This window comes from Typopeltis vanoorti, chromosome 3 (assembly GCF_054136105.1).
Source record: "Typopeltis vanoorti isolate ZY-2024b chromosome 3, IOZ_Tvanoo_1.0, whole genome shotgun sequence".
Lineage (NCBI taxonomy): Eukaryota > Metazoa > Arthropoda > Arachnida > Uropygi > Thelyphonidae > Typopeltis > Typopeltis vanoorti.
The window spans coordinates 20,248,614-20,275,119 of record NC_143551.1 but is presented as its reverse complement, the minus strand read 5'-3'; the positions used below and the strand labels follow the sequence as shown (position 1 = coordinate 20,275,119).

Below are 26,506 nucleotides of genomic sequence, written 5' to 3'. Positions count from 1 at the left end.
ACGACAGTGTCTTCACTTTCATAATTAAATAATTTCTTTTTATGAACTATTCTTTTTTCTGCAAATAGTGACTCTGTTCCTAAAAGTTATGCTAATTCTACAGTTTGAATCAAAGCATTTTCAAATCCTTGTATACAGTATTTACTAATGTTTTCTGTATGTGATTTTAATAAATTTATAACAGTTTTTAAATCTATATTTTTTACTTGCATAGATTTGCTTACTATGTTTATCCGATGAAGTGTCATATCATGTCACTAACATAACTAAAAAAGAATAGTCGCAAAGTTTTTCTGCTAGTGTTAAAGCTACAGATTTGGTGGCAGCATCAGTTGAATTTTCACTAAGTATTATCAGTGCATCATGTATTACGTATTACTTTACATGGATAGGTAATTATTTTTGGAAGGAGTGCAGGCTCTAAGGCTCTAGTGCCAACCTTAGTATTGGTGCCCATTACATTTGGCACCCTTGGCAGGTGCCCAGTCAGCCCACCCCTTTAATCCAGTATTGGCCTCTGGAAATCTCAACACACCAAACTGCATAACTTTACACTTACTAACATTAAACTGACAGCTATTTTCCTTTGCCCAAATATCCAGTCTATTCAAATCATTATGTAAGTGCTGGATATTAGTAGCATCCCTGATTGCCCTGCCTATCTTTGCATCATCAGCAAATTGCACATATGATGTTAGACCCTTTCTAATGTCATTAAAGTATAGACTGAATGACTGAACCCAGAGGTATACAACTGGTCACCTTAAATCTGGCAGATTCACACCCACTGTATATCACTTTTTGATATCTGTATGTCAACCATCCACTGATCCAAGTCAAGAGTTTATATTCGAATCCCACATTTCTCAGTTTATGCAACAACCTTTCGTGTGGCATCCTATCAAATGCCTTAGCAAAATCCAACATCATCATAGTGTATCCCTTCTCTTTATCCAACTTGGCCATAATATTGTTATGAAATATGAGCAAATTGCTAAAACATGACCTTCCTTTAGTAAGCCCATGCTGCTCCTTGAGAATGTTATTCTTCCATCTTTTATTGACCATAATTCCAACTCCTCCTTGACCATGATCTCCCCACCAGTATATAAAATATAATTGCTTATTTCAGTAATTTTTTTCTTCTATTTTTGTTTTAGTATTATTTTTGCCATTATAATGTCAAAGTTGTGACATTATAAGTACAAATGTTCAATTTTCTTATCAGCATGTTTTTCACAGATGTACTATACAGAAAGGATCTCCAATTTCATCATAGCTGATAATAACAGAGATGGCATCTCTACCTCCAGATGGAGAGAAAGTGACCATCTGGTTTTCACTTGGAAGATGAATAGACATGCAGGAGTATCAAAGAGACGGGAACATATGTGGAATTATAAGGCAGGTGATTATAATAGTCTTAGACATCGACTTGGGCAGTTCAATGGAGGGCGAGATATCATTAGTGCTTGTCAAATTGTGAACGAATATTTATTAGCAGCATAGTAGGCCTTATATCACGAGGGAAGAAGGGGACACAATTTGGTGTAAAGTGGATGACCAACAATATCAAACAGGAATTGCAGGTTAAAAAGAGGTTATGGAAGAGATATAAGGAGAGGGGGGGGGTGGACAGCAGATGCATGAAGAATATAAGACTCAGGCCAGGAGCGTGACTAATATGGTAAAGAAGACAAAACTGGAATATGAGAAGAGATTGGCCCTGAGATTCAAAGAAAATTCTAAGGAATTTTTTAGCTATGTGGCCAGTAGGAGGAGAAACGATTGTGGAAGAATGGCACTGTTAGATAAAAATGGGAATAGAGTGACTGATGCAAAGGACATAGTGGAGATGTTCAATGAACACTTTATTGGGATATTTCGTTCTGGAGAAGTAGGTTTTAATACTAAAGAGACAGGGCAATTTGAGGTTTAGAAGTGCAAAAGGAGTATGTGTTTTAAATACTGCGTAGTCTGGAAGTCAATAAAGCAGTGGGACTGGATGGAAATCGTCCCTTGGCTTTTCGATGAAAGTCTGGCAAAAGGAAAGGTACTGAAGAAGTGGAAGGAGGGTAAGATAGTGCCATTGCATAAGGGTCATAGCAGACTGGAAGTGCCAAATTATAGACCAGTTTGTGTTTCATCATTAGTTAAGATCTTGGAGAAATTAGTGAGGGACCATATTGGGCAGATGAGGATCGTGTTATCTGAGAGTCAACATGGATTTATTAAGGGGCGCTCTTGCTTTAGTAATATGACTACCTTTTATGATGGGGTGACAAGATGATGGAAAGACATATTCTGCCATTTTTCTGGATTTTACAAAGGCATTTGACAGTGTACCATATGATAAGATGATATTTAAGTTGCAGCTCATGGGTTTAGATGTCACATAGTGAACTGGATTCAAGATTGGTTATCTGATAGATACTAGAAAGTTCTGTTTAGGGGCAATATCAAGGAGGCAGAAGGTTACAAGTGGGGTCTCACAGGGCTCAGTACTGAGACCAGTATTGTTTAACCTTTATATCAATGACATTGTCAGTGGATTGCAATGAATATTCAGTTGTTTGCAGATGATGTGAAGCTGGAAAGGGTTATAAATAATAGTGCAGATTTGGTGGCTTTGCAAAAGAATTTTGAATAAACTGGACAGATGGGCAAATGGATGGTGGTCAGTTTAAGTTTGGGATACATCGATGGGATGCTGCATACTCTGCTGGAGGAACTGTACCGGAGGAAGTAGGGGAGGCAAGGAATCTGAGGGTGATAATTGATAGAAACTCAAAATTTAGGGAACATATTGCAAGGTAGTAAAGGTAACCCAGAGGATTGGTGCAATACTGAGAAATATGCTGACTTGCAGAGATAAAAGAATTGTTATTCCATTGTATAAAGCCCTGATCAGACCACACTTGGATTACTGTTCTCAAATTTGGTCCCCAGGATTTGGAGGGGATAAATTAACTGTGGAAAGGGTGCACAGGCAGATAAGAAAGATGTATGAAGAGAGGCTGAGGGAATATGGACTGTAGAGTTTGGTAGATAGGAGAGGTGATATATGATTGAGACCTCTAAACTGTTGAGAGGTAATTACAGGGTTGACACTGGGGAGTTCTTTTGCTTGGTGGAACAGGTGGAAGGAGGGAGGAAAAGGTTCCATCCCTGGAAGTTACAAAAGGAGCTGCAAGCAAGAAAGTGAGAAGTGGTTTCCATGGAGGGTGGTTGAACCATGGAATACATTGTTTAATAGAGTGGTGAGAGACAAACAGTCAATGAATTCTAGAAGTGGTATGATAAATATTGTGTTTTCTAGGATGGGCTTCCCACAATGTCTTTTGACTCCATACATTCATGCATGCAAACCATGAGCATTACTGTTCATTTGAATGTAATTCCTAGTATTGTTTGTAATAACTACACTGATGATGTCTTAAGATGAAATATCTACATATTGTTAAAATTTAATTACTGTGGTATACGTGTGAATTTTTAGTTATAGAGACAAATACTATGAAAACAGTAGAATGGACATTGAAAACATCTTCCTGAATACCAAAGCTGGTATTGTAGGAAGTCAACTAAATAGATTCAAATGGAATAAGAGTGAAAACAATAAGAACACTAAACAAGCAACATATAGGATAGTGTTCAAGCCAATTTTTTAATATGGATCTGAGAGCTGTGCTCAAAATAAACTGGTTGATCAAAGACTGATATGAGTCCTGAGAAAGATTAAAGGACTGGACATGGTATCAATGGCAGTATCACATTAAAAATTAGGATATTAGGAAGGAACTTGATATTGTTAGTATTCAGGAGTGTGTGAGCAGAGCAACCCACAGGTGGTATGGTCACTTACACAGAATGGGAGAGGAAGCATTAGCAAAACAAGTGTTTTTTCCAGAATGGCAAGAAAAGACCCAGATGAAGACCAAGATCTAAGTAGATTTATACAGTAAGAGATGCCTTAGAAACCAAAATAAAAGATCAAACAATATTGGAGTCCTTACAGATAACATTAATTTGGAAGAAAATTGTCAAAAGTTAGTAATGATGCAACTTTTCATGCAGTACTATCAGTATCCTGTACCACTTGAGGTATATTTTCTGACTTGGTTGGCCAAGTGGTTAGCATACATTACCTCTCCAACCAACAGGCTGTGGACTGAAGTTCTGTGAGCATGGAAGTTTGTGATTGTCCTTGGGTGAGAGATGAATTTCATTACCTATTTAAGAATGCCTGTCACCACTTATTGAGACCTAAAGTGGCTTGCAAAAGTTCAATGTTTGGGCTATACAACAGGGTTTCTGGAATGTGTAAAATAAGTAAAAATAAATAAATAAATAATTCTTACCAAGCCCATAATACTAATGAACATAAAACATTTATAGGTAACATTTGTGGATGAGAGTCATATCAGAAGAATGTCAGGAATTTAATGATGATGATCAGGATATTTTTACCTAGATGAATACACTTTATGAACAGCTGAACTAGTCCATTATTCCCCTATTCTGGCAGCTTATTTTTTTGTCACATTTATTGATGATGACATTATTGTTGTTTGGAAACATACAGATCAAGGTTTTCAAGTACTTCTAAAAATAAATAAATAAAAAATGACATAGTTCATCCTTGGATTAAATTTGTGCTCAAAAGGAATTACAAGGTGTATTATCCTTCCTGGATGTTTGTCTTCAACATGAAACTGATGCTTTTATTTTATATATATATATATATATATATATATATATATATATATACAGAGAAAGTTTTTTTTACCTTGGGTGTATTATACATTAAAAATACCAAGAAATTTTATACTTGGTTTTAAACCTTTTCCAAGTAAGCAAAACAAAGTTTTGCCCGTGAAATATATATACTTCAAATCTTCTCCAAAATAAGCAAAACAAAGTTTTGGCATGAAATATATTCACATCTGAGCTACTTGTATATAGAGGCTGATGAGTTCATATCACTTGCCTTAGTATGTATCCCATAATGCAAAGCACACCCCCTTTCAGGCGTGTATAACGCAATGCATAAAGGGAAGGGCCACTATTCAGACCAGTTTTGATCTTTATTGAGGTCTCTTCGGTGGGAGCCACACCCGGGAGAGATACAAAGGTTGAAGTAATGCAGAAGTCATATATATCTCATACACAAGTACACAAAAGGTGCTTGACCTTCTAAATAAAAATCTCTGGATGAGAGAAAGATGTACAAATTTTTTTACCTTGGGTGTATCATACGTTAAAGATACCAGGAAATTTTATACCTGGTTTTAATGCTTTTCCCAAGTAAGCAAAACAAAGTTTTGCATATGAAATATATACACAACTGAAAAGGAGTGTTATATGCATTATGGGATACATACTAAGGTAAGTGATATGAAGTCATCAGTCTCTATACACAAGTAGCTCAGACATGAATATATTTCAAGTACACAACTTCGTTTTGCTTATTTGGAAAAAGGATAAAACCAAGTATAAAATTTCTTGGTATCTTTAACATATATATTATCACGGGCAACTCCAAGGAGTCCTTAGACTCATTGAGGGAGGCCCTAACATCATGTCAAGAACAACTATTCGACATTCACACAGTATCTATCATACCTAGCCTTGAACTCATTCACAGTCATGGCACCCACAACAGACTCTGGAAGCTTATTCCACTCATTCACTACTCTCCAAGTAAAAAACCTAGCTCTAACACCCTTGCTAACCACACTCTTGCCCAGCTTCCATGTATGGCCCCTAGACCTCCCACCAACAGTCCTATTCTCAAAAATATCTTGTGAATTAATCTTATAGAAACCCTTCAGTAATTTTAATGTCTCAATCATATCATCCCTTTTCTGCCTATCAACCAATTTCTGCAACCCGCAAATCTTCAACCTGTTCTCATAAAGTTCATTCCATAGACCTGCTATCATCTTGGTCACTCGTCTCTGGATCCTCTCCATCTCCTCCCCATCAAGAAGAAACCCTGGTGCCCAAATCAGGGCACAGTAGTCTAGATGGGGTCTTATCAAGGCTCGATACAGAGGAACAATAACCCGTTTGTCTCTGCATGTAAAAGTATTTTTCAGCAACCAAGTGATTTGACGAGCTGATTTAGCCACTTTTGCGATGCGCCCCCTAAGCTTCAACTCTCCCTATCCACCAACACTCCCAAATCCCTGGCCTCGTCAATCTCCTGGAGTACAGTTCCACTAATGTGATATACTGCTGCTAATCTTTTCACCCCAAAATGCATAACCTTACACTTTGCCACATTAAATTGACATCCATTTTCCTTAGCCCAGTCCTCCAAACTATCCAAATCATCTTGCAAAATTTTCATATCCTGTGCACTCACTATTGCTCTACCCAACTTTGCATCATCAGCAAACAAATGAACACCTCCTCTCAGATCCTTTCCTTTCCTATATCATTAATGAACAAATTGAAAAGTAGTAGTCCAAGAACAGAACCCTGTGGCACACCACTAGTCACAGGCAGTCTTTTGGACTCTACTCCTGAATAAACCACTCTCTGATATCTCTCCATCAACCACCCTCCTATCCATCTCACCAACCCTATATCCATCCCATATGCTGCAGTTTACTGATTAGAATTCCATGTGGTATCCTGTCAAAGGCCTTAACAAGGTCCAGTAGAATCACTGTAAACCCATTAATCTTATCCAGTTCAGCCGTCACTGTGTTATAAAACGTGAGCAAGTTACTGAGGCATGATCTACCCTTCACAAAACCATGCTGTTCCCCATACAGTATCCCATTTTCATCTATCCAATCCTGTATTTTTCTCTTGACTATTTCTCCAAGACCTTCACAACGATTTCTGATATGCTGATCAGTCGGTAATTTACGACAGCAGTCTTGGAACCTCCTTTATACAGTGGAACTATTTTCCCCTCTTTCCACTCTCTCGACACTAACCCAGACCTGAGACTCAAATTAAATAAAATGGTCAAGGGCACTGACAATTCTTTAGCCGCTTCACGCATGACACGAGCTGGTATTCCATCTAATCCCACAGATGTATTGACATTGAGGTTTTGTAATAGACTATTCACCTATACTTTATTCACCGCAATTCTTGTATAAGCTATTGGTTCATTCATTCCTGCAATGTCACCACCTGGATGATATATTCTTGTAAAGTGCTCACTCAGTAATTCAACTATATCAACTGATTCGGTTACGTCCCTACCATCAGTATTCTTTAAAATCATTCTGCCATATACATTTTTTCTTTTACTTGCAACATATCGAAAAAATTGTTTGGGATTCTCTTTAGCCTGCATGGCTAATGTTCTTTCATAATTCGCTTTTGCTTTTCTTACCACACTCGTTACTCTTCTGGTCTGCACTTTATACCGTTCATGTGTCTGCCGGTCACCTTTCTCCTTAAATTCCCTCCATAGTTTCTTTTTTTGCAGCTCAAGCTTAATGGTGTTATTCATCCATTTAACCCCTACTTGATTTATTATTCGGACTCTAGGTATACAGTCAGCCATTGCTTCATGCAAACACTTCTTACCGCCTCCCATGCACTATCAACTTCTAGCCCTTGCAGTTGTACATGCCATGCCACTGAACCAATCAAACTCCTAAGCTTGTCATACTTACCAGCCCAATAATTCGACATGTATCCTGTCTTAATTATAAATTCCACACCTTTAGCCACCTCCCAAGTCAAGACCCTATGATCGTTCTCTCACCAATTGGTGGCAACGTGGTCATGTTCGTTACAGCCAAATTCTCAGATGCAATTAGTAGGTCAAGCACTCTCTGACCCCTAGTATTTTCTATTACATGCTGTCGCAGATAGTTATCCCTTAATATCCGCATAAAATCCAATTCCTTCCTCCCACATGACCTCTCCTCTTCCAATCAATGTTACCATAGTTGAAATCTCCCATAATAATTACCCTTCTTCCACTCATTTCTTCTATTTGCTTATACATACTATCTCCACCATCTATTCCATCACCTGGTCTATAGCAGCACCCAACTGTATATTTTGTTCTGCTAGCCTCAATCTCACACCAAATAGCCTCAAATGTGCTCTGTTCTTTATCCTGCAGTTCCACTTATATTCTCCTTGGCTGTAGCTCATCAGCTATCATCAATAACACTACTCCCCCAATTTTATTCTCCCTGTCACTCCTGAACACACCATACCCCTCGCATTCAATCTCACTAGCTATATCCTCTTCTGTCAGCCATGTTTCACTAATACCAATAACCTGTAGTGTGGAAGTGCCAACAAAGGCCAAAAATTCTTCCTTCTTGTTCCTAATACTTCTGGCATTAGTATACATGAATTGCGGAAGCCCATTTGCCCCATCCCTATTTTGATGCCTTATACTAACTATCCTATTCTGATTTGTTGTCCTTTGTAGTTGCTCGGGCATATTACACACATTCATACACTCAACTGTCTCCCTAAAGTCTACATAACAACCCCCCCCCCTTAATAACTCTAGTTTCCCTGATTCTGCACATCCACATCATTCAACAACACCTATTCAAGTCTCCGTACACCAAATCCATTCAAATGTAAACCATCCATCTTATATAAATCCTTTCGCTCATCAAACTCACTCCACACATTCGAAACCACTTCTCCTGCATAATCCGCACATAAAGTCATTAGCAATTTTGCCCCTCCTTCTATACTGTTCACTATCATACCGCGGCAACCCAATTCTGGATCCTAGTTCTCACAAGCTTCTCCAACAACTTAACCACAAGACCTGATACACAGATAGGCCTATAATTTGATGCTTGAGTTCTATCACCTCCCTTATGAAGCAGCAAAACCTTGCTATCCTTCCATTCCTTAGGAACTTGACCCAGTGCAAGACTCGTATTAAAAAAATATGTCAAGGCAGATGTCAACTCCCTGGCACATTCCTTTAGAATACATGGTGATATATTATCAAGTCCCACAGCCCTATTAACATCTAGTTTGCTCAACTCCACATACACCTCTTGCTCACTTACAGTCAGCCTCTCCTTCCCATCATCAACTGCTCTCAATCTCTCCATGAAGTCACATTCACAAGAATGAAAGACTTTTATAAACTGCTCATTAAGCATCTCCTCTATATCTTCTGCCGCAGTTGTTTTATACCATTTTTTCCAATCAATGTCATCCTTCCATAATCTTTTTTTTTTTTTTTTTTTGCTGGCTACATATCGAAAGAACTCCCTAAGATTCTTTTTGGCTTTATTAGCTAACTGCTGCTCATAACTCACTTTTGCTACCCTTATCAACCAAGTTACCTGCCTTGCCTGGTCTTTGTAATCCTTATGGAATTGGTTATTACCACTTCTCTTATGCTACCTCCATAATGCCCCTTTTCTCTGTATCACATGCTTAATCTCTTTATTCGTCCATTTCACATCTACCTTATTTAACCTTCTGACCCTTGGAATACATTTAGATATTGCTTCTACTGGATAGTTCTTGAAAATCCCCCAAGCTGCATTGATCTCTTTTCCTGGCAACCACCCAGGTAATCATTTCACGGCCACTCTCACCAATTGGTGGATGATTGGACACCTCATTTATAATTACATCCTCTGATGAGATGATTAAATCCAAGACCCTCAATCCTCGTGTGCCCTCTGCTACATACTGTCTGAGGTAGTTGTCCCTCAAAAACTCAAGAACCTCATTTTCTTTACTTCTAGTTGCTATCTCATCATCCCAGTCTATATTGCCATAATTAAAATCACCCATAATGATTACCATTTTCTTAAGTTAAGGGAATAATAAATCCCTCATTATTTTAAAGCCGAATAAGAAACTCAAAGAATGAAATCTAAGAGTTTCATGCCGAAGAACGTTCGGCGAGTCCAAGCATAATAACATGTGTTATTGTACCCTTTTCTTATTTGCTTGGCTAATTTGATTATACATTTCATAGTCACTACCATCCACATTACCAGGTCTATAACAACATCCAACTAAGTATTTCATTCTATTCACTTCTATCTCACACCATACTGCCTCAAAACCACTGGCACTATTTTCCTCTTGCATCTGTACTTTGTATGGACATAACTTTTCTCTAACATCAATAGCACTCCCCCTCCCTTTTTACTCTTTCTATCCTCATGAAACACATCATACTCTTCCGTCTCTATTTCTGTCAGAATGTCGTCTTCATCCAACCATGCCTCACTTATTTCAACAATTTTTGGGTGAACAGACTCGATTAAAGCAACCATTTCATCTGCCTTGTTTCTTACACTTCTAATATTTGTATACAAACACAGCAGCTCATTCCTGGATCTACAGATAGTTTCACTGATACCACTCATTCAATGCGAGTTCTCCTTGCTCAACTGAAGCCATTTCCCTTTCTGCTTATTTATTTTAGAACCCTCTTCAAATCCAACTGTTTCCTCTTGATCCCAGGTTATCCCATTCCTTTCCACACATGCATTCACATCCTCTTGGAGCATCCACCTTTCTCATGCTGTGTTCCCCTGTCCACCCTGAGCCTCCCCATTTCCCTGTTCATCTTGCACACCTGTTCTCTCATTTTCTATACTCATGCTACTCATTTCCTCATTCATAACCACCTCTTCAATCTCTCCCGTCTTACTCTCCCGCTCTTCCCCATCGCTTCCCACTTGATTAGATTCATTCTCTGTACTTACTTCTCTACCTTCCAGCAGCAGTCTCTCCAAGCGACTCACACCAAAACCACTCAAATGCAGTCCATCACTCTTATATAGTTCACTTCATAATTCAAACTAATTCCATACATTAACAAAGTGGACTCCTTTCTCCTCACTCATTTCAGCTAACATATCATTCATAATCCTTGCTCTCCACCTCATCTCACCACTGTCATACCTAGGCAACATGCTTACTACCTTTCCTATCACACTATTCTCTTTTATCCGTCTAAGTAACTTTCTGATATCCAATCTGACGTGCTCTTTGTTCTCAATCAAGTCATTTGTGCCTATTAAAACTACCAACTCTTTTACTCGCTTCCCTCTCATATCCAATGCCTCAATCACTCTACTCATTCTACCTCCATACCTTGTGCATCCTCTCATCCAGCACACCTTTAATAATTGAGTCACCATACAATGCCACTCGTGGGTCTTTTGTTATCTCTTTTATACATGATTTGTTTCCATCCTTTTCCCTCTCCCATAGATTTCCCAAATTTTCTTAACTTCATTCAGCAACCATTTCATCTCTTGCCTTATCCTAACCAACTCAACTTTCGAATCTTGCATCACAATTTCTCTGTCATTCATTCTTTCAAATTTTTGAACTCTCTAACCCTGCTGTAATATATTGTTGTTTCTTTAAAATTCTTATTAAATCCTATTAAATCTTTGTCTGCTGTGCCTTTGTAAAATATTTACTTCCTTTACAACTAGACAACTTTTCCCTTTATCTATTCTATCTATCTACTTCATTACTTAATTTATTCTTGCCCCCCCCTTCTTCTGTAGCTAGATAGACCTCGTGTAATAAGTCTATCCAACGTAACAGTCCCTGAGCAATCGCGCAATATCAATTAAGAAATTTATTTATTCATAATGACTGCACCACTTAATTGACCCTTTTATGTTTGAAAGTCAGGGTGAGGAGAAAACAAAATTAAATGAATACTTCTATACAATTTCTTTACATGCAAGTCGTGGCTCGTAACTTTATTCTATTCCTGCAGGTTCGTTAATATTTTCGGGATAGTGCATTGGCTAAGGAATGAGAACCACGTAATTACAAAACAAAAACATGTTTATTATCAAACTAAAGGATATGATACAAAACACATAAAAGAATTACTTAATTTAACATACAAAGACAACTTGCTATCTAAGCAACAGAAACTATAGTACATTCACTATCAGAAAACTTATTGTACTCTGAAATATCAGCGTCTTCTATGACACCACTTGGCTTGCAAGCATGCATAAATACTCCAAAAAGGATCACATTAACTTTCTTCCAACACATTCAATACTTAATTGATACAATTTCAGATACCATCACAAGCAACTTATGAATTAGACATACTTAGCAATACATATTCTTCCCTTATTTTAGATTCAAATTAACCGACAGTTAACAAGTAACCTCTCTCAATCCTTCATGATTTCGAGTCACATTCATATAACATATTATTATTATTTGTGATACCTCCAAGGAGTCCGAGGACTCATCGCGGGAGGACACCTACAACTGTCTCAACCACTACACCGAAACCTCTACTACGAATCATCTCCATCAACGCCATCTACCGCCCACCTCCACCACTACCACAGCTAGTATTTTTTGTCTGTAAATTGCGTGTGTTCTGAAGGGCCGATTTGTCTGTATGCGGGATGAAAAACCCAAGTTTCCGGGAGAAAAAACCCTGTCCGTAGGAGATCGGCTAACTCACCTTCGATTGAAATCGTCCAGATAAAGATTCCTCCCGTCGCGACGAGAATCGAACTTAGGCCTATTCCAATCAAAGGGCGCAATGTACCGTCGTTCTTCCAATTGCGCTACGGAGGTGCTACAACAAATAATGGCTTACTTGCTAACAATCTCGAGAGGAAAGTCTGATTTACATTCCGTAACACACATGGAGACTGGAGCGTTTTCAGTCCTTCATTCTTAAGTAATAGTATTCCAGGATTAGCCAGAAGCAATGAAAGAATTGATGTCGTCACTGGCTTCTAGACCTTACGATTTTGGTGGTACTCAGCGCTAATCCGGCTTAACTCTTATGAAGCTTTTACAAACAAGTTCAAAGTGCAGATGCATTCTAACAGTAATTTATTCTTTTATATTTTTACATCTTACTAAGCACAATTTTTTCTTAATTCAGACAAAAAAATTGGAAAATCTTTAGCGAAAATTCTCTAAAAAAAATAATTTCTCACAAGATTTTACACTGCATTACACTTTCACTCTCATTCATCCTTTCAAGTTTTCATATTTTCGATCCTTGCGTCAAACTTTCACTGTCATTCACTTTCCATTTTTCAAACCTCGTGTCACACTATTTCCGCTTTCATTCATTCTCTCAATTGTGTTGCCTTCCATCACATTCACATCACTTTCGTCCTCCTTCTTACCATCCATTAAGTTTTTCAGATCATTCATTTTCTTTTTCAATAATTTTTTAACATTTTTTCATTGTTCTTTCACACCATCCTTCTCTATCAGATGAGCACTAATTCTCCTTGCAGCATTCTCGCTATTAACACTTTCTGCAATTGACATATTTGCACTCATCAAATCCTCATTCAGCTCACACTTTGCCAACACACTCCTTCCATCCACCTTAAATATCCACAATTTATTTATGTAATCAAATGAGTACATGTAGCACACCTCACACTTCACAAAATGACAGAAGTCGAAGTTAAATTCCTGCAATGACAAAGCTACCGCCATCTTTCCTTTGCCGGTTACTATGCTAAACTCTAATATCAAAAAATTTGTAAATAAATTTAGACAAAATATCCCACACACTAATAACACTACAAAAAAAAAAAAAACCTTATCTGAAACCAGAGTTGGTGTTCTCTTTACACGCCACTACTTCTGTTGCCTCACGAGCGTCCCCTCTCTCTTCTCCTAAATACAAACTTGCCTCCATTATTCTTACTGGTGTTTATTAATATGCTCATGTAACCTATATTCTTTGGCTCATTTTATAAAATCTCATAAGTTTGGGATGGCCTAGCATGTAGTTGACACTAATCATAGGATTCTTTGGGATAATACTAACCTGCTTCAAAGCATTTTTAAACATGGACATTTAAAACAGAATTTTCTAAAGCCTTATCATACCATCCAAATCTTAACAGTAATCTTCCCAAACTTTCTGCTCCCAAAGTTAAGAAATTGCAATTTCCAATTAAAATAATTTATTTTTTTGTTTCCTTAAGTTGCTAATAGTTTCAATCTAAAGCACACACTGCTGCATTTAAAAAAGATAACTGTTTTACAACACAGCTATAATAAATTACATTAAAATTTTCTAGTCTTCTCTTAGTTTTATGTACTGACAGTGTTTTGAGATACTCAGAATGAAATATTTGTTTAACTAGTTAATTAAGTATCCTATATTCTTGTTATTAGAAATTAAGCTCCCATTTAATTCATAATACTTCTGAAATAAACTACATAGTACAACCTCTGTCCAAAAAGAAATCAAATTTTTGATAGAAAATAAAACACAGGCCAATTATAATTATTCAAATCATTTATTTCAATCAATATACTCTCCCTCAGCTTCGATACAACATTTCGTATGGTCAATTAATTTGTTAAATGAGTTTTTTATATCGGTTTTTGAGATACTGTTGTGAGAGTGTGTGTCTGGAAGAAGTTTGAGTGTGTTTAAGACATGGTATGATGAGATGAGTGTGTGATAAAAGGACCTCCCAGATGAGTCTTTGACTCCATGAGGTCTTGGGGTAATAATAATAATAATAATAATAATACTGTTGAGGATCGTGATTACTGCCACTTGAACATTTTCAATGGTGTCGCATCGCTTTCCTTTCATTGGCAAATGAAGTTGGGGGAAGAGAAAGAAGTCACAAGGTGCTAAATCAGGTGAATACGGCGAGTGATCCAACACACAAACTTGGTTTTTGCTCAAAAACTGTCTCACAATGTTCAAACGATGAGATTGTGCATTATCGTGCAAAAGCGACCAGCTGCCTGCATCACGATATTCATACCATACACAACGAATTCTCGCTATCAATCACTTCAGAACTTTGAGATAAAACTCACCATTGACCGTTTGGTCAGGCGGAACGAATTCTTTGTGGATAATGCCCTGGAATCGTAGAAACAAATCAGCATTGTCTTTACTTTTGACTTCGCCAAGCGACTTTTTTTCAGATGCCCCTCTTCTGGTGGTCTCCACTCAGCACTCTGGCGCTTTGTTTCGGGCTCATACTCAAAACATGACATTTCATCACCGGTAACGATCGTTTCAAGGAAGTCTGAGTCCTTACGAGCGGTTTTAATGAGGTCCTTGCAGTGTTCAATTCGATACATTTTTTGGTCTTCGGTCAATTTGTGGGGAACAAATTGCGAATTCCATTTATGAAGGCCCAAACTCTCAGTCAAAATGTTATGCACAGTTGATTTCGGAATCCTCAATTCATCTTCAATCAATCTCATGGACTATTTCGGATTTTCTTTGATGAAATCACATACTTTTGGATGTTAACTTTTGCTCAGTCCAGTTTTTGGACGGCCAGGCTTTTCGTCGTCCTCAAGCGTTTCACAACCACTTTGAAATTGCTTAAACCTCTCGTAAACTTGAGTACGGGATAAGCATTCATCACCGTATGCTTTCTGAAGCATTTGATGTGTTTTTGTAAAACTTTTACGAAGTTTAACACAAAAGTCAATCACAGCTCTCTGTCTGAAACTCATTTTCTGACCGTTCATCAAAAATAGAACTATCACTCTTAACACTATAACTTGGCTTCTAATGAAACAAATGTCAAACAGTTACCACAAAACTAATGAAGGTTGCCACTTTCGACAACAAAAAGATACAACAGGTGGCGCCACTAGTTTTTTCTATTTTCAAAGAAAAGTTTGGTTTCTTTTTGAATAGAGGGTGTACATGATGTACACAAGGATAAGTTTTCTGAAGATGGTAAACATAAATCTCTATGTTGGAAAATCAATATGCATGCTTTTGAATCTACTATTCCCTTCTGAAAAGTGTTTTTTTTTTTTTTGTAGTTCTTTAATTTTTTGAATTGGTCTAATTTTGCAAGTGAGGAGGGATGAGCAAGTAGTATTAAAAAAAAAGCAAAAGATTTCTTTCATTCAGTTCAGATTTTTTATTAAAAAAAACTACAAAAGTGGTCTTAAATATAATATTTACCATCATTTTCTTTATCCTAGCAAGGTAAATAAATGTGACCTAAAAAACTGGAAAACAAGTTTTTTTTTTGTTTTTTTTTTAGGACTTAAAATCATCTAAATAAAAGGAGATTTTTTTAAAAGAAATGTCAAATGTCTCAAAACAAGTAACAAAATGAATAATAAATTCCTTTTACAAACTCTACACTATCTGGATTAATATGAAAATAAAACTACTTTAATTAATACTGTTGTTTAATTGAGAAATATCATAAATTTAACACTTACTATTTACTGACAGAGAAACTCTCCTGCCTACAGCATCATACACTTCAAGCCCATTCAAGCCTACATAGTAAGCATCGCCCCACGTAGACAGTAGCTGAAGTTGGAAGATAACTATGTGCATTAAGGAGTATCTTGTTCTCCCTCCTCCCCCACAAAAAATATATATTTACAATCTAACTCATAGTTTTCACTATAATTAAGCTTGTAGGGACTAATGGTTTGAAAGGTTTGCTAATAGTGAATTTCATTTAGAATAGAACTGATGCTACGGGTCTTTGGCTGAAAATTTATAGCAATCTATTAACTGACGTGAATAAGTGAGAGATAACCAATTATGAATAACATGCATGAACAACAATAATGCAAATCATCTGATACTCAGAAATTCACACACAGTCACAAGAAGACAAGGATACATATCTTTATAATGCAAGTTTACACATTGAAAAAATTCAAGACTGGTATGATTAAATAACATTTGGATATAACTGAAATAACCTGAATAGGAAGCATAAAATATTTGATATATTTCATCCATCTAGTTGGCTGAGTGGTTAATGGAACGCTAAATGGCATCAGATAGATTTCATAAATGATCGTCATGTGGTATGGCAGGTGGGAGAATGAAAGCAAAAGTAAATGAGGAAATATGAAAATGCAAGAAACTGGAAATAAGGAGAAGGTATTGTGTGAGGAAATACATACTTAAAGAGAAAGTATGTTTACAAGGTGTGAAGATCAAGGATGTTAGTAATGATGTTAGTCTGCAGAAGGGAGAAGTGAATGAGATGAATTTTATGGCAGGAACAAATGATTTGAAAAGGAAGAAATATGCAATGAGAGAAGATATAAAAGAGCTGTTGAAAGAAGCAGAAGTGAATCGTAAGGAAGTAATGATTGTGAGTCTGCCTGATAGGACAGTTGAGAAGGGCCATGATTGCTAATGAGTCAATGAGAAGATTGTGCAGGAGGAATGGTATGCAGTTTATAGATGCATGGAGTGAATTTGATGAACAAAAGGACTTATATATGCTTGACAGATTACATTTGAATCGTTGTGGAGTTAGATGTTTGGAAAAAGTGCTGTTAATTGAGAGAAGTGCCAAACCAGGGAAATTAGAAATATTAGGGGGGGGGTTTACAATCAAGCATATGTCTGGGATAAATGAGCATGTATACAGAAATGATTATGCAATACTAATGCGATTTCACAGGTTTCTGATTCAGATGAGTTGGTAGTGACATCACACAATGTCACTACCAACATTTCAGTATCTCCTTGTAAGTGGATATAAGGGGATGCTGAAATCCATGTACATAAATGCCAGAAGTTTCAGGAATAAGGGAAAGGAGTTTTTTTGGAATGGTCAGCTCATTGGTCAAAAATTATAGGCATCAGTGAGATTTCCTCTATTCTCTCTGAAAATGTAAAAGGTATTGCATTTTCAGAGAGAATAGAGGAAATAGGGCAGGAGGCAGGGTATGCTGATGATAAATGAAGAACTACAACCAACAAAATTAGTTAAATTAATTAATTAAGTTAATTACTTAATCCTCTTTAATTAGAAATTAAAGAGGATTTTAAGTCGTGGGGTGGGGCGGGGGAGATGGTTCATTTGAGGCTGTCTGGTGTGAGATAGAGACCAACAGGACAAAATATATTGTTGATTGCTGCTTTAGACCAGGGGATTCACAGGAAGATTTAGATGCCATGTATCAGCAGATTAGCACAATGAGTGCAAGCCAAGCGATTATTATGGGAGACTTCAAGTATTTAATGAAATTCTTGCAACAAGACAGGTTCAGCTTTGTGATTGGAAGGAAGTAAAGACAGTGCCATTTCATAAAAGGGTGGTAGAATGGAGATAAACTATAGGTCTGTTTGTATTTCTTCTGTAGAAGAAATACAAACAGGTCTATAGTTAAGATTTTGGAGAACCCAGTAAGAACTTATATACAGAATTGGACAGATGACTGCAAACTTATTTATACATGCCAGCATGGATTTGTTAAAGTCCTCTTATTTTAGCAATCTGGTTACCTTTTACAATAGAGTAACAAGAGGATGAAGGTAAGACATATACCATCACTTTTTTTGATTTTGCAAAGGAATTTGACAGGGTGTCACGTATAATAGATTTAGTTTAATCCTTTATCCCAGTGAGAGCAAACAAAGTTTGCGCCTGAAAATATCTTCAGGACTAAATATAGTGTTGTACTATCTTATCCAGTAAGTAGTGCAACACCAAGGCAACTCGTGGCAAAGGTGGAGCAAGCTACCAGGCACTTCTAACCCAGTATCTCCCATAATGCAAAACACATTTCCTATGTGGATATGTATACTGTTATGCATTAAAGGGATTGGCCATCTACCCAGACTAGTTTCGACCTTTATTGAGGTCTCTTCAGTGGGAGCCAGGCCCAGAGCTGGAGATACCAGGCAGAAGCAGTAGCAAGTCATCTGTGCCTATGGGAGTTGCCAAAAGGTTTATCACCTTTTTTAAAAATTACTCTGGATTTAGAGAAAGATGTTGAAAATTTATTTATCACTAGGTTAGACTATAATAGATTTAGTTTAATCCTTTATCCCAGTGAGAGCAAACAAAGTTTGCGCCTGAAAATATCTTCAGGACTAAATATAGTGTTGTACTATCTTGTCACGTGATAAATTGTTTTTTAAGTTGCAACACATGTTTAGATATCGGGATTGGTAACTGGTTTTCTGACAGATATCAGAAAGTTGTATATGGAGGAGCAATATCAGGAAATAGGATGGTTAGAAGCAGAGTTCCACAGGGTTAAGTACTGGGTCCATTTCTGTTTAATCTATGTCAATGATACTGTCACAGAACTACAGAGAGAGTTATTCAGTTGTCTACAGATAACAGGAAATTTACAAGGGTTATTAGTAATAGTTCTGGTATTCTGGCTCTTCAAGGTCAAGAATCTTGAGACTGAGAGCATGCAGACTGCAGAGTTTGGTGGATAGAAGATAAAGGGGAAATATGATTGAGACATTTAAGCATGTGAAGGGCCATTATTGGATTAACACTGAAGAGACTTTTCATATGGTAGAATGGGGGTAGGGAGAAGGACAAGGGGCTATTTTTGGAAGTTACAAAAGGAAGTAGCGAGTAAAAAAGATAAGTGAAAATTTTTTTCCTTGAGAGTGGTAAGAGCATGGAATGCATTTCCCAAGATGGTGGTGAAAGTGCAAATGATGGATGAGTTTATGAAATGGTACAATACTTTATATTGACTAGTGATCTCCTTCGATGATTCCTCTGACTCCATGGAAGTCAAGGAAATAATAAATAATAATAGTAATTTTGTTTGTAAACTGTATGTATGCCAATTTGCATGTATGTGAGATGAAAAATCAAAGTTTCTGAGAGAGGGAAAACCCTGTTATCTTTCTAAGAGATTTGCTAACTCACCTTTAATTGAAAACGCTCATATAAATATTCCTCTGATCTTCTCTATTAGATTCCTCTATTAACCATTATTAATTATCTGATACCACATGAATCAGAGAATCTGTTATGACAGAATAAGTAACTAAATTATAAAAATCACTTAACACAAATAAAGAAAATGTGACAATTCAAGCCAATATAAAAAAAAAAGAAAAAGAAACAGCTTTCTTTCCAATACTTTGAAGCTGCTATTTCGTCATAAAGCCTACCTCAGAAACAATGATTACAAAAAAAAGAAGAGAAAGGTATTGGCACCAGTGATTTTTAGAGTGGAAGGGAGATGATTTAACATATTGTAATAATAGCAAAATGTGATTTTAAATAATCCCATCAGCATTATTTATAAATCAGGGAGGGATAAAGAGAGTACTGGCAAACAATGCTCAAAAATAAGAGGACAAAACGAAGGTAATGTTAGGAGTCAAGGGATGAGGTGAGATGTTGATAAGCTAGTAATACTTTTATTCCATTTTATATTATGATACTCTTGTTAAGTTCTGAATGAAACAAAAATTAAATTAATTTACGTTTCCTACAGACTTAACATGGGCTTGCATTTTTGAATCAATTATTGATATATCAGATATACTAAATTATTGTAAATTTCCAAAATATTACTAAACAGGGAATCTTTCATTTATTTATGTTATAATGTGAAGTATTGTGAATTGCTAAATTGCTTAAACCTTACTGCTTAAGTGTCAGTGCTTATAAATTGCTGGGAGAAAGAGATAATCCAATTAAATAAAAGTGCCCGGATTCTGAACACGTGCAACAAAGAGTACAGGTGCACCCTTTTGATAAGCAAGAAGCTTTCCTGTCGCACTCATGCATTCCGAAAATCACGCTAAGAATTCCGTGTGTAGTGCTCTGTAGTACTGGGTGACGTGAAGTGACGCTGAAAAAATGGGAGGAGAAATCGATGACGTAGTGTTAACGTGTGGCGCGTAATTGAAAAAATTCGTGCAGCGCCAGAAAAAAGGCTCTTACTCTTAGGCTTGTGCTCTCTTACGCTCTGGGTCTCGTGCAGTCTTGCTGTGGTGTGTGTGTCGCCTCCTCGTGGCGTCCCCTCGTTCCCCACGGATTCGAGACAATGACTGAGGAACTTTATATAGAATAAATGAAAATTTACTGGTCGGCGACCAGTCCAGCAGAAGATAATCACTGATGCTTACGGAGATATTGTTACGATGTTGAGCGAGTTCACCAGAGAACGTCTACCTATTTTCGGTGGCAGAAGTAAGTGCAGCTTGAACTCTTGAAGAATGCCTCAGAAAAAGCAGAAGGAACATAGAGTCGAAAGTAATTGTCCAGACAAGATATGCAAGGTGGCCAGATAGCCCCAGCAATTGGTAACGTATGGTCTATGTTTTTTTTTTTTTTTTTTTTTTTTTTAAGTAAGTGTGTATTAGAAGGATAGCTGTAAATTTTAGGAAGGACTCTAGAGATTGATTTTTTAATGATAGAGTAATAATGAGTATATTGTGAAAGAAATAGTGCGAGAGCACATGGAGCCTAGAAATTGTCTCTTTCGATGATTGAATAAGTTATGAGAATTTTGTGAGAGAAATTGTATGAGAGCACGTGAAGCTAGTTTAGTAATTCAGTTAACAAATGTCTTTAGTATTGATGAATAAGTGTGTTCTTTCATGTATAAGTTGAAAATCATAAATGAAGTTCTTTGTCATACATGCTAAGATAGATATAGAGAATCTGTGAAATTAGTACTCATTCATTAGCAATTACAGATACTTAATCAGAGTGTATTCATAATGTGTAATATGTATCAATTGAATTAAATGTTTTGTTCTTTTTCTTTAACTGATGACTTGCCTGATTTTCTTCTCTGTTGCACTTGCTCACAAAAACCACAGTGGAAGATTAATTTATAGAGAGGCTATGACTGCAAACGTAACCTATAGTAATATAAGATTGTATGCTGAACTGTGTTCTGGTTCCTTGATTCTACATTCTGTGTTAATCTAGGATTCGGGGTGGCGCAGTGAAAAATAAATTTTCCCTGAATCCGAAAAAGGAATTAGAACCAGTGAGGAGACAAAGGAAGTGGCATTGACCATTAGTATTCCCTTTGTCCCCCAAACCACTAGCATCGTTCTTATAAATAAAGATCGGCCAAGAGAGATATTGAAGTTAAGAGAATAAAGTCTTACTAGAAAAGAATTTTACTAAGGGCACAGATACAAGTGCAATATAAGTATAATTAAGATTTAAAGAGAACAATACGTAAGATAAACAAAAGGACAATAAAATTTTACACTCTTTCATTATATAGGAATTACTACTAGTTAAGGACCAGAGCCAGTTAGATAACATATTAAAAAACAAACTGACAAAGTTTTTCATCAGTCCAACAAAAATGACAAGAGAGATAAACATACCATGAAGAAAAGGGGAGGGGGGGAGCTTGCCAGGAACCGTATTCCTACTATTTTTGGGCAAATAAAGATAAATAGACAATCCCATATGACGGCCTGGTTGGCTGAGTGGTTAGTGTATCTGCTCTCCAGCCAAAAGGCTGCGGGTTCGAATCCCACCATGGGTACGGGTGTTTGTGATTGTCTGTGAAAATAATAGTGATGATGGTGGACAATAGATTGCGTTGGTGTGGATAAGGCGGTTTGTGGATGAGGTTGAGTGGTGGAGAAGGAGAGTTGTAAAGTGGGTGCCCTCCCTCGATGAGTCTTAGGATTCCCTACAGGTGTCAAATAATAATAATATTCTCTCATAGAAACACATCCTTACTGCTCACTTATCATTCCTCATTTCCCAACCAAAACCATTATTAACCATTATTAATCTGAAATTTATGATAATAAATATACACACTTTGTAAGGTGCTTTGAAGAAGTAAACAAATCATATAATAACATCCACTATTATTTTGATGCTTTCTTTCTATACACTAATGTTAATGTTCCCAAAACAATGGATACTGTCATCATATTGTTTATAAATAACCACAACTTTGCAGAAGAAAAATTTATTGCCTTCAGATATGCTCTCACTAATTAATATAACGATCTCAGTTAAATTTTTGAAATATAATTAAAATATTTCCAAACATGTTTGTGGACTTCCAGTGGGCCAAAATGCACTAGTTCCATAAATTAAGGAAACCAGTTTCCTTATATTCAATAAATAAATAAAATAATTGAATGATGAATTTTTATACAATTTGGTGAAAGGCAGTATTATTATTATTATTATTATTATTCAGGCCTCCAAGGAGTCAAAAGACTCATCGAGGGAGGTCCTTCCTAAGACATAAAGTCTGTCAAGACTCAGTGAGGGGAGGTCCCCCCCCTGAGAAACACAAAGTCTATCATACCACTCTTTAAACTCACTGACCGTTCTTGCTCCCACCACTCCATCAGGCAATGCATTACACGGCTCAACCACCCTCCACACAAAGAAACCACTCCTTACCCTCTTGCTCACAGTTTCCTTTCGTAACTTCCAGGGATGGCCTCTTGTCATCACTCCTTCCCGCTGATCAACCAAGCGAAAGAACTCCCCAGTGTCAACCCTGTAACCACCTCTCAACAGTTTAAAAGTCTCAATCATATCACCTCACCTTCTTCTATCCACCAAACTCTGCAGTCCACATTCTCTCAGCCGATCCTCATAACTATCCTTGTACAGTCCTGAAACCATCTTTGTCATCCGTCTTTGTATCCTTTCCACAGTTAATTTATCCCCTTCAAATCCTGGGGACCAAATCTGAGAACAATAGTCCAAGTGTGGTCTGATCAGAGACTTATACAACGGAATGATAACCCTCTTATCTCTGCAGGTCAGTGTCCTTCTCATAATAGCAGCAATCCTCTGTGTTACCTTCACCACCTTTGCAATATGTCCCCTAAACTTCAGGTTTCTATCAATCATCAACCCCAGATCTCTTGTCTCCCCTACTTCCTCCAGTATAACTCCTCCCATAGAGTATGCAGCATCCCATCGATGTTTCCCAAACCTCAAGACCTTACATTTTGCTGCATTAAACTGACACCCCCATTCATTTGCCCATCTATCTAGCTTATTTAAATCCTCTTGCAGGGCTACCACATCTGCACTATTACTAATAATCCTTCCCAGCTTCGCATCATCTGCAAACAACTGAATATCCCCCTGCAATCCACTGGCTATGTCATTGATATAAAGGTTAAACAATATAGGTCCCAGTACTGAGCTCTGTGGGACTCCACTTGTAACCCTCTGCCTCCTGGAAACTGCTCCACCATACACAACTCTCTGATACCTATCAGACAGCCAATCCTGAATCCAGTTGACCAATCTGACATCCAGACCCATGTGCTGCAACTTAAATATCAGCTTATCAGACAGCCAATCCTGAATCCAGTTGACCAATCTGACATCCAGACCCATGTGCTGCAACTTAAATATCAGCTTATCATGTGGCACCCTGTCAAATGCCTTCGCCAAGTCTAAGAAAATTGCAGTATATGCCTTTCCCTCATCTAATGTTCTTGTAACTTTATTATAAAAGGCTAGCATATTGCTAAAACAAGAGCATCCTTTCACAAATCCATGTTGATTCTCACAGATAACATTACCCTCATCTGCCCAATGCTGTACACGGTCCCTCACTACTTTCTCCAAGATCTTAACAACTACTGATGACACACAGACTGGCCTATAATTAGACACTTCCAGTCTGTTACCACCCTTATGCAATGGCACTATCTTACCTTCCTTCCATTCCCTGGGCACCTTTGCCAAAGCCAGACTTTCATTGAAAAGCCATGTTAAAGGTACTGTCAATTCCCTAGCACATTCTCTCAAAACTCGTGGCGAAATACCATCCAGTCCCACAGCTTTACTGACATCCAGAGTACTCAGTATCTGAAACACACTCTCCTCCTGTACCTCCAGACCTCGTACCAGTCCTATCCCTCTAGCATTAAAACTGACTCCTCTAGGATGAAATACTCCAATAAAGTGTTCATTGAACAATTCCACTATGTCCTCTGCATCAGTCACTCTATTCCCATTTTTATCCCACAATATCATTCTTCCACAGTCATTTCTCCTCCTACTGGCCACATAGCTAAAAAATTCCCTAGGATTTTCTTTGGATCTTAGGGCCAATCTCCTCTCATATTCCAGTTTCGCTTTCCTTACCACACTAGTCACTCTTCTGGCCTGTGTCTTATATTCCTCATGCATCTCTTCACCTATCTCCTTATATCTCTTCCATAGCCTCTTTTTCGCATGCAATTCCTGTTTAATATTGTTTGTCATCCACTTTACTCCAAATTGCACCCTCTTCTTCACTCGTGGTATACAACTTACCATTGCTGATAACAAATATTCTTTCACAATTTCCCACGCACTGGTGATATCCCGGCCTTCCAATTCCTCCCTCCATGAAACTTCCCGAAGTTGACGTCTAAGACTATTATAATCACCTGCCTTATAATTCCACATAAGTTCCCGTTTCTTTGATACTCCTGCATGTCTATTCATTTTCCAAGTCAACACCATATGGTCACTCTCTCCAACTGGTGGGAGAGACGTCAACTCAGTTATTATCAACTCTTCTGATGCTATAACCAAATCCAAAATTTTTGAACCTCTTGTTCCCTCTGTTACATGTTGCCTAAGACATTTGTCCCTCAAGAATTCTAGAAATTCCATTCCCCTATTGCTACATGCATCTTCCTCTCTCCAATTTATACTACTGAAGTTAAAATCTCCCATAACAATCATTCTTCTTGCACTTGCCAAACTTAGCTGTCTAAACATCTCCTGGTCCCCATCCTCTGTGCTCCTGGGTCTGTAGCAACACCCCACTAAATATCCTGTCTTGCCTACCTCTACCTCACACCATACGCTCTCAAAATCATTTGCTCATCACGTTGTGCAGCACCCATGGGTTTGTGGGTCATCAAGTAGTCACTAAATTCCTGATAAGGAGATTTTATCAGCTCCTTTTCATGCCACAAATCAGGGGTGAGATAGCTGTATGTCTGTTGAATTGCCAGATAAGTTGCTTTTGCAAAATTCCCAAGAGTTGAAGTAGAGCCACTTGCAGACGTGTAGCAGTCTTCAATTCCAGCCATAGTTAGCAACTTTTTAGGGACTGGAGCAGAAACAATACCTGTACCTCTAGGAGCAGGTATAAGTCTCATCAAAACACTTCCACACGTGCCAGTTACCTTGCAGGGAACAGTGTGTGGTTTCCCAATATTGTTTCCCCAGTATCCTCTGTGCACAGGTATTACTGATAGTTTAGCCAAAATGATTGCTCCTCGAATAGCTGTAGCTACTTCTTTGGAACATTTAACTCCGAGACCTACATGGCCATTTGAGTCTCCTATTGCTACGAAAGCCTTAAATCTAGTTCTCTGACCAGCACGAGTTTGTTTCTGAACAGGCATAATCTTGAGAACTTCATCTTTTAATGAGGAACCCAGGAAAAAATTATTATTATTATTATTATTATTATTATTACTATCCCCCCCACCCCCCAATGGAGTTGGCAGACTCATTGAGTATGATGTGAGATGTGAAAAAAACACCCACAAAAGTTGAAAATGAATAGTTTAATTCAGTAACAAATGGGTACTTGAAGACAATGGTCAAAAATAAGAGGACAAAATGAGATTGTCAAAGTGACTCATTAAGGAATCCTTCACAGCAATACAGCACTCACAATGATGCTTCATATATGGTTTATACTAGTGTCCAGGAGCTTGGCTGGTAACAACCACTACTTCTGCAAAGCTCTCCTAAATCCCTCAAGAGTTTTGGAATACAGAAAGTTGATGCAGCAACATGTCTACCTAAAGCATCCAAGACGCACT

At 37.5% G+C, this 26,506-nt stretch overlaps 2 protein-coding genes across 4 annotated transcripts in view; both read right to left on the bottom strand.

The window, feature by feature from the left end:
- LOC150107973 (katanin-interacting protein-like) overlaps nucleotides 1-26,506 on the bottom strand; it is a 726,539-nt gene that overhangs the window by 75,990 nt on the left and 624,043 nt on the right. For all 3 annotated transcript variants that reach the window (XM_090415492.1, XM_090415493.1, XM_090415494.1), the window contains one exon: nucleotides 16,186-16,296. In XM_090415492.1, coding sequence (XP_090271618.1) covers nucleotides 16,186-16,296 — 111 coding nt within the window. The remainder of the gene's footprint in view (nucleotides 1-16,185; nucleotides 16,297-26,506) is intronic.
- On the bottom strand, nucleotides 25,517-26,118 carry LOC150107974 (small ribosomal subunit protein uS5-like). Its single transcript, XM_090415356.1, has one exon. It carries the CDS (start codon nucleotides 26,078-26,080, stop codon nucleotides 25,517-25,519), a length of 564 nt encoding a protein of 187 aa, XP_090271482.1. The 5' UTR covers nucleotides 26,081-26,118.

Bases quoted from the DNA above. Each gene is read 5' to 3' on its own strand.
- LOC150107974 (XM_090415356.1), bottom strand. From the start codon at position 26,080: ATGCCTGTTCAGAAACAAACTCGTGCTGGTCAGAGAACTAGATTTAAG.